At 40.3% G+C, this 9521-nt stretch overlaps 1 protein-coding gene across 3 annotated transcripts; it reads right to left on the minus strand.

Annotated features, from left to right (window-relative positions):
• Positions 1 to 1368: 1368 nt before the first annotated feature.
• LOC105014623 (perforin-1-like) lies at positions 1369 to 5991 on the minus strand. 3 transcript variants are annotated; one of them, XM_029124620.2, is made up of 3 exons: positions 5683 to 5991; positions 4744 to 5276; positions 1369 to 4343 (listed from the first exon to the last, which is right to left on the minus strand). In XM_029124620.2, exons 2-3 carry the CDS (start codon positions 5268 to 5270, stop codon positions 3320 to 3322), a joined length of 1551 nt encoding a protein of 516 aa, XP_028980453.2. In that variant the 5' UTR covers positions 5271 to 5276; positions 5683 to 5991; the 3' UTR covers positions 1369 to 3319. The 3 variants fall into 3 exon arrangements, with proteins under 3 accessions (XP_028980453.2, XP_028980452.2, XP_034152335.1); XM_029124619.2 differs by having other exon boundaries at positions 5657 to 5991; XM_034296444.1 differs by lacking the exon at positions 5683 to 5991 and having other exon boundaries at positions 4744 to 5309.
• Positions 5992 to 9521: the final 3530 nt, after the last annotated feature.

Raw genomic sequence — 9521 nt, forward strand, 5'->3', positions numbered from 1 at the left:
AGTGAAGATAATTTACACGTATGGCACTATGACCATGTTGTGGAGAAAGATCACTGGACATTCACTTTGATCATAAAAATACTTTTTGTTTATTTAAAGATTAATATTTATATAGTTTCAAAACAGAGTGAACCTGAAAAGGGCCTGAATGTCACACTCTAGTGGAAGAACAAATTGCACCACATTATATATAAACCTCTGGAAAAATTGAGATCACTGCACCTTTTTCTTTCCTTTCCAAAAAACTTGAAAAGGAAAGTTTTGAGTGAAGAACAGAAGCCTTGAATTTGCAGTGGTCTCTTAATTTTAACCCTTCTGTTCTTCAACCAAAACCTTCCTTTTAGACTTTTTTTGGAAAGGAAAAAACAAAGGTGCACTTGATTTTTTCCTGAGCTGTATAATGTCATTGTTTTCCAATGTATGGTATAACATGTGAATCTTATAATTTATAAATTCAAGGCACCTTTGACACATTTTAATTTATAAGGTGTTTAACTCTCAGGTCACCCACATTCTCTGTAGAGCTGTGACTGATTTCACAGCATCCCACATTCTCACCACTACTTGCATTAGACAGTGTACGCATCCAATTTGCTGGTACCTCACATATTTGTTGGGGTTTTCTCACTCTGTTGGTGTCTCCCAGCCTGACACATGGAGCTGTTGATTCGACCAGAGCGTGTGTGTAGGCAGCCTGTGTATTCTAATTATGTGAATGGAATGGGGGAACTGCTGATTTGCAGGGCTAGGAAGTGTTGGCTGCGCATTGTCCAATAAGAGGCAATAAAAGGAATTTAGCTTCACCCACAAGCAAAAAACAAAGCCGAAATCAAGTTTTTCTAAAAAAAAAAAAATAATTGCCTTTTCTTGTTCCTACTTGTTCCATTTGAAAAATGCTTGTGTCTGTGTTTTTTTGGTTTTTCAATGCTTAGATAGTAATGTCTGAAAATTAAGTCCCCAGAAGGCTCTGGGATTACAGTTACAATAATGTTAGAGTTGGGGTTAGCTTTAGTGGAATGGGTTAGTTGTTAGGGTTAGGTTAAGATCAGGCATAATGGTTTGGTTTATAAAGTAAAGGTTAGGGTTTACTAAATCACAGTTGACAGATGTTTTTGAAATAATGTGACAAATTTCTTAAAAGTGTAACTTCATTCTAAAAATGATATTTATACAAGATAAAATTCTAAGTACCACCACCCATTACTGACTTAGTACTTTTCAGTTGGCCCTAATACCCTTTAATGAGATGTTTTCATACATTCATTAATATTAGAAAATAATTTAATTAGGGCTGAATTTAAAGATGAAGCCTGGGACTTTTGCAATTAACAATATACAAAGAACTATTTTATGTTTTTTGTGATTATTATATATAAGAACAATAACTATAATACCTCAGTTAGCTATGAAATTGCAAGTAGAAAGCATGTAGTTTTGATGACGAGCCCTTTTTCGCTCCACAGCGCCCCCTGTTTAAAGCAGCACTGTTGAGCCAAAGCAGGTCCCAGAAAATGTTGTACTTTATGGCTCTTTTCCACTGCATGGTACTTGCTCAGCTCGCCTTGTTTCTACCAGGGGAGCTTTTCCACTGCTATGTACCCACTCTGCTCTACACGCCTCGGGTCATTTCCCACTGCAGATGGTACCCTGTACCCGCATAGTGACATCAAAGGAAAACTGCCGTGACGCCACCTTCAGCACGACAGACAAGGGAACAACAATGGAGGACATCATACAATACCGGCAAAAAAGCAGACATTTGCCAACCACCGTAAACCCTGCAGTGAACGGAAAAATCTGTTGAATAAACTCCATACATTTTCTTTAAAATTGACAAGCTTTGAACGTAAAGTGGCAAATAAAAAGCAAACCAAATCTGGATAACAAGCACGCGTGACATTTTGTAACTTTTGTCTTATATTGCAGACTGTAATAATGCTTAGAAAGCTTAGTAGTATGCTTCTGTTTGACTTGATATATAAAATAACTTGATCATAATCTTGGTGCTGAGTTAGTGTCTAACAGCTTAGAAGGCATGACTAAAGTTAGGGCAAACCCTGAATATGTAGATCTATATTTGTTGGAACATCCAAATCACACCATTGAAATCATGGAACATTCTTTTAGGTCTCCCTTTTAGAATAAGATCACCCCCAAGGTTGTGTGATGGATGGTTGATATTTGAGAGTGGATGACCTGTGCAATCTGTGCCAGTTAGCCTATAGAAAAACCCAGAAGAGGAAAAAGATGAGGTCCTTTAGTCCAAGTGAATAGGCTACAAACAACTTGCGGGGGTTCTGATCTAACCGCTTGTTTTGCTCTCCTGCACGCTGGGTTTACGCCGATCTATGCAAGCTGTTCCACGTCGCAGTGAGTGACGAGTCACTCTTGTCCAATTAAAAGTATCTGGTACCAGGTAGTATCCTAAATTTTGCCCATTGGAAAATCAGAAAAGTGTGGGGCGAGTAGAGCAGAGTTGATCTGGTATATAGCGGTGGAAAAGCTCCCAAAGCGAGTATAATCGAGGCGAGGCGGGTAGAGTTGAGCTGGTACCATACAGCTTAAAAACTGTCATGAATGTCATGAATGTGCTAAAATGTACCCCATGTCAACAAAAACTACTAGATTATGCAACTATAAACAGCATATTACACATCAAGCACATCAAAAAATATTCTTAGATTATAACTTGATGTTAACAGTACCAAACTGTTTAAAAACATGCTATTAGCAAGCCGTAGAATGATAGCCAGCATTACAAGTCTGTCACTGTTAGTGGAGTTGTCCATACTCCAGATCAATAAGGTTATATAGTCATTGTTTGCTTTTTCAAAAAGCCTGTCTGTATTAATAGATGTTTAATTCAAGGCCAGAAGAACTACAGAAGTTAGCTATCCAGCATGTGACTAGCTACAAATGTTTGCAAATGTACAAGGCACCTAACACTGGGTTACATCCCTGAATAGGTTGTGTTAAACACACCTCTCAGAATTCCCATTTAACACAATATCTATATAAATTGTGGATGCTGCCAACATGGACTTTAGTAGGTAAACCCATATAGATATTAGCACATTATCTTCAGAAGAAATACCACAACAATCCCACAATTCCTATCTGAAATTAATACAAATGTAAATAAAGCCCCCATTGTGTCAAACCTGGACTGGATGCCCCAAAACCTGTCGTTCTAACCATCAAATGGGCCAAAAAAGAGGATCCCACTACACTATAACTGGTCAAATTATAAATGCTATATTTTTTTAATTACCTGTGTGCAATAATAAATACAAATCAGGTGTATTCTTAATCCAAAACCCTATGCAGTAGGAGAGTACCGTCCACACCTATAGCCCGTTAAGTGGGCATCACATTCAGAGCTGTAAGTGAAGTGGAGAACCCCTTTGTTTAGCTGACAGCTGTGTGAATGTGTCCCTCGTTCAGGGAAGACCTGACATTTTCCTGCCATGTCATTGTAAAGCACATCTCTGTCCCAAACCTCCAACAGCAGCTGGTGACCAAATTCCACCGAGCCAAAATTGTATGTGGCGTTCCACACAGGATCATTATCATCCATGATGGTGTCGGTTTCCTCGTACTTCTCGTTGTACCACATTTTAACATAGCCGTCAGTCTTTGTGAAAGTGTCTGCCCTCAAACCTGAGGCTCTGTGGACCATCACTCTGAGAGTCCCGCGACCTGCTCGCAGAGGACAGCAATTGTGGTCCAGGTTAGGGGTTGGGGAGCAGGTTTTAGTTTCTGCCTGGTCTAGAGGAAGCTGGTTCTCCTGAATGTACTCAGTCACTGTGCTCCTGAGGTTGGCACTAACTTCTGGATCCTCAACCAGGTGGTGCAGGGGGAAGATGGCATAGGAGACAACCTCTGGATTGTCATGCAAGCTGTTCATCCAGCTATGGTATGCCTCGGATGGGTCCTGATGGTACAAGATATCTGGGAAATACTTTTCCCCTCCGAGGACCTCAATATTGTGGGTCATGAAGCCCTCGTAGAAACCCAAGCTCATGTTTCTCTTGAGGAGTTGGTCACATTTGATGGACACGGACGCATTTGCTGGGAGGAAGCCTAAGGACATTTTCAGCTCTACATTTAAGCACGTCTTTATCTCGGACTCTGAAAAGCCTTTTAGGGTGGCCAGGCATGTGCGGAAGGCGGTGACGCGCCTCACCCTACCACCCAGCTGGACCTGCCGGATGTAATGAGTGCCATAGGTGTCGATAATCCTTCGGTACAGCAGTTTGCCCTTGTGGTCAAGCTCCCGTGGCAGTCTCCTGAGATGTTTGGCAAATTCACTGCTGAGCTCAGGATGGTCGGCCAGCCTGTAACTGGAAAAACCAGAGCAGGACGAGAACAATCTCAGATTGGTTCCAGATTTGTTTGTGCCGTTTCTTACCAATTTCCGTTTTCTTAGATGTGACTCTCTTATCCATGATGCCTGACAGATTTGTTAACCCTTTTCTAGCTCAGAGATTTAATCTCTCCCCGACATTGTCAACCTTTTATGTTTGGGGAATTGGCAATACAGCACAAACAGATCTATAAACAGGTTAGGGAATACTACTGCGATCATAAGAATTTCAGCAAATTCATGATGATATCATAGACACTCATAATTAATGCAAATATAACAGCACAGATCAATGTTATCACAGATAATAATTAGTGAGCGAATTAAATTCACCTTCAGATAACAGACCAGCCGACTCCCCTCCAGCCCTTAATTACCTGTAGTACGTACAGCTGATCTCATGGGTGGCAAAGGTGGCCTTGTCCACCCTGTGCTGGGATCTGGCAAACCGGGCCATTTCGGAGCGGCTTCCCCCCAGCACTGCCTTGCCGTAAGTCTCCAGCCTCAGACCCATGCCCCAGTTATTGTTGATGAGGGAGCTGGAGCTGCGCAGCAGGGAATCCACAGAGTGGTGCAGGGCACTGGACAGCTGCTTGCTGCACCGGCTCATTGGACGCCAGTCCAACACGGCAGAGGGCAGCTTCTGCACCTGCCCCCCCTGGAAGCGGTTCTCACAGAGAACACAGGTGTGGTTGATGCTCAGGTGGGCTTTGACGTTGATGACGTAGGCCCCTTTACGGCGCGTGCTGACTACGTCAAAGCCCTCCCCTGCCAGGTTGTAGCCGGGCACAAAGGGAGCTTTCTCGCACTCTGAGCCCGATCCAGTACGACAGGCTCCACTTCCAGCTGGCTGGATCAGGAAGGGCAGACTCAAGCTATACAGGAAGAGACCTCGGAATGCCATGGCCCCCTGGAGTTACAGAGGTTATTATCAGGACTGGAGATCCACCTTTTACAATAGAATTTAGAATTTCCAAAATATGCTAACTCAAATATGCTAACTCAATGCAATGGTATTATGAAGGATGTATCGTCAGAACTAGGTTCAGTTTGCCTTTGCTACGCCACTCCTTTGAAAAAGGTATAACAAACTGGATTTCATGTACAATCAATTCACATATGGGTCTGAGATTTCCACAGATCAGAGAGAAGAGACTGTGTGGCTACATATTGGCTAAGCTGTTATTTTGATTCTTTTCAAAATGAGGGCACAGCCCTAATCTTCTGTGTTCTCCAAGGCTGTAGTGAGTGGAGCATCTCACTACAGCTCTGCCAGGCATGCACTCCTACCTTTCAATCTGCCAGTTTTGTCTCACCCCTTTTCTTCGTCTCAGACCGTCTTCTCAGTCAGCAATGGTGCTCTGCCTTCGGAGTTTCACAAAAATCTCTTGTTTGAATTGCCTTCAGCTGCACAAAATGTTGGTTCGCTGGATTGCCACAACTATAAACCGACTACTACTGGGTCCTATGTCTTGTGCTGCTGAGGCTGCTTTTCACTGGGCTGAATGTCAAGGCCATTGTGTGGCTTAGGGACTTCCCCTCCTTCAGGCCTCTCATCCTGAGGTCAGACAGATTTCCTCAGCTGAGTGGTTTTGTTTTGATGTGCATGACCCGCTTGTATGAATCCCAGCTGTGTGTGGGGGAGTGGCCAGGGTATTCTGCCTCTTTACAGGAAAGCACAAAGGAGAGTGTGTAGTTTGTATGTGTGTATGTATGCACATGTGTGTGTTTATCTTGGTCTGATGTACAGATTTTATAATTAGCTTTTCATAACATTTATAGTAAATGTTGGAGTTTTTTATTAAGAAAGGTATTTGCAGTTTGATGTGTGATATGGATTCCAGTAACAATTAAGGAAACTTTCTACCCTGATATTGAAAAATCCCAGTGATTTGTCTTACACTTATATATAATATAAATGTTTATGAAGTGGATATACCCAATTTGCTTCCACCCGTGGAATAATAGCAACGAAGCATTCAAACCTACTGTCCTCTTCAAACAAGTTTGGTTTCTACACACCCTAGTGAGTAATACTCGAATGCCATGTTCAGCTTCACATAGTGTCGTTTTTTTTACTATAAGGCAATTTGTATAGGCCCATTTGGGTTGTAGTTTATGGGCTTGTAGTGTGTGGGAATGAAAGTGCTGATAGCTATACCCTCTATTTCTCCACATGAAATGGCACTATACTTTTTTTTAAACCTATATACTTTTCTATTAATTGCTCTTCGCATTCATTAGAAAAGGCCATAAAAATTGCCTTTGGTTACACTACTGTTTTGAACAAATTATACACAATGCAATATTGAAAAATGAAGTTTTCCTCATTGCAATACAATTGTGACATCATCATTAGTGCTGCTGGCAGAATACTAGTCTGGTGAACTCTGGATGGGACATATCAATGTACAGCTTTAACATTGTACAAGATGAGTAATTTGAATAACTATTGTGTTAGATGATTTATTTCATCTGTCCAATATAACCAAAAGCTCATTATAACAGAAAGCTAAAATTGTATTGAATTCCAATACATGTTTCAAAACATTCTCTAAGGAAAGAATAAAATCATAAGCACCGCATGAAAAGACTAACACATTCAACTAAACATTCAAGGAAGACCATCCCTGGGGAGGCTACCAGCACAAGATTAACAAGATTAGGAAAAAGCATATATAGTGAAAACATGAACATAATAATATAAATGGCAACAATCTGTAAACACTGGGTGTCTATTACTAAAAGCAATTTGGATGGTATGAGTTCAGAGAAATGTGTTTATGGTTTCTGGGAAAATGAGGTACACATTCTACATTTGCGGCTGCTAGATTGTTGACTGGTACCAGGAAGAGGGACCATATCTCCCCGATATTGGCCTAGAATTGATTTTAAGGTTGTTTTATGGCATTCCACGGATTGGATCCACTGTAAATTTCATATCTCCTTACGCTTTATCACTCTTCCAGGCCCCTTAAATCATCAAATTAGTTCCCTTTTAGCCATTCCACAGTCTTGGATGAAAACAAAAAGTAATCGTGCCTTTTAGGTTGTGCCCCTAGACTGTGGAATAAATTGGACATTATTATCAGATCATTCCCCAACACCGAGACATTTAAGTCTCATCATAAAACTTTTTATTCTTTGGCGTTCTAGTCAGTTTAGGGACATTCGTGCTTACCTGTCTTGTTTGTTTTTTGTTTCTATTTATTGTATGTTTTGATAGATTGCCTAACTTTGTACAGCACTTTGTTCAGCATTGGTTGCTTTTAAATGTGCTTTATAAATAAATTGACATGACATTCAGCAAATGTGTTAGTGGTTGTGAAAAACTGTAATTACTGTTTAGAAATGATTAAATAATGTGAAATAAATAAATACTGAATGTGAGGCCGCAAGGGGGTGCCATTGTTCCTTCTAAGTAAAGTAAAGGAATCACTAGTTGGGAATATTGACACACTGATGAGGACAGGGTTGCTAGACACAGGTTAAGCCTAGTTATGGTGACCAGATTCAATTCAAAATTTCAGGAAAATGTTAGTAGAGATTTATTTTGAATATAAGATCTAAAAGAAATAGTAGCCTAATTTAAAATAAATGCAATTTAGATTTCTTTCATTTTATATGAAACATATACATTTCTGAAATCACAAAATGTATCAAAAACAATGTGTCTTTATCATTCCCCTCGCCACTAATTATTGGTCTTAAAGAAAGTCAGGACAACAGGAAATACACCAGATCATAAAAACGTCATCAGACATTTATCGTTGATGCCTTGCCACTTTTGGGGGGGAAACCAAAAGTTATTAGCCAATGGGAATTGGACGTGTTAGGTCAACCGTCTGCTGGCAGGAGTGTTATTATGAGCCTGAATTCGTTGACCAACTTATTCCTGTCTCCTGTTTATTTAATCTTGCTTTCAAAAACATCTTGCGAATCCCTTGCTATGTTTGCCAAGTGCAGAACAATCACATGTTTTTAAGGTGTCCCACAACAATGTCCATTTTGGTTCAAATGGACATTGGACATCAGTTGAAAGTCCCCTTTCAGTCCACTAAAGTTATTACCCTAGAAATGTAGCATGAACTAGGAAAAAACTGATATTAGCTGTGATGGGTTTTACAGAGCAAGGGGTTTCCTCAGTTCTCAATTAGTAACGGTGATAAGGAGATAAGAGTATGTCCTGATAAACAGTAGGTTATTTTCCTTTCTCCAAAAAATAGACATGAGCGTGAGTACAATTGATTTCCTTGTTAATAATCCCATCCTAGTTTGTAATTTACACGACATTTCATTGACAGCCTTAATCTTGACCTATATACAAAGGAAAATAATCCCACTAATTCCATTATTTCATTTTTACTTGTAATGTAAACATACTCTAAATGTATCGAGACGGTTGATTAGTCAGCGCTTCACAAGTGAGTTACAGAAGGTTTGGCATAGTCGGTATGCAGCGATCAGGATTCACTTGACGGGAATGACGATGCTGTGCTGTGAGGATGGGGACTTCGTGACACTGTGCCATTATGGACATAATTAAAGCCTTTTCTCATTGCCACTTAAGGTATTATATTTAACAACTCTTTGGTTAATGCTCAGATACTCTAACAACAATGCTACCTGCTGCCCAGATATCAGCTAAGAAGAATAACATAAAACACCCACCACAAAATGTTTAGTAAACGTTTATTATTTTCTGTAGATCAGCAAAGGAGGAATTGCAACAGGGATTGTGTCAATTATGTCTGCAGGGAAAGCTGCAGCTTCCACAAGATATGATAAAAGCTGGACACCCTCAAGTAAAGAAGGCCCTTAATTTCACATTATTAATGTTGTTAAATTCATTTGACAGATTTCACCAGGGATCAAGCCATGCAAATCTATTACATTCAGTCAGCGAGCTGGAAGCGTTGAGCTGAAGGCAGATCCACAAAACAACTCTAAAACTTAAAGAAACATGTCCTGTCTTCTCCAGCACGTAGGATCTAGTCACGTATTGCTGATTTTATTGCTGTTATTTTACCAGGAAACATCCGGAATTTTGTTTGTCGCTGCACGTTTAGTATTGGTTAGGATCACACAGAGCCTGAAAGAAATTGCTCCGTGTCAGTGCCTGTCGAATGTGCTTTTGGTCTGTTAAAATTGATAG

The sequence above is a fragment of the Esox lucius genome, chromosome 13, assembly GCF_011004845.1.
Source record: "Esox lucius isolate fEsoLuc1 chromosome 13, fEsoLuc1.pri, whole genome shotgun sequence".
Classification (NCBI taxonomy): Eukaryota; Metazoa; Chordata; class Actinopteri; order Esociformes; family Esocidae; genus Esox; species Esox lucius.

Bases quoted from the DNA above. Each gene is read 5' to 3' on its own strand.
- LOC105014623 (XM_029124620.2), bottom strand. From the start codon at position 5,270: ATGGCATTCCGAGGTCTCTTCCTGTATAGCTTGAGTCTGCCCTTCCTG. The intron at 4,344-4,743 runs GTAATTAAGGGC...TGGTTTTTCCAG, and splicing joins ATCAGCTGTACGTACTACAG to TTACAGGCTGGCCGACCATC.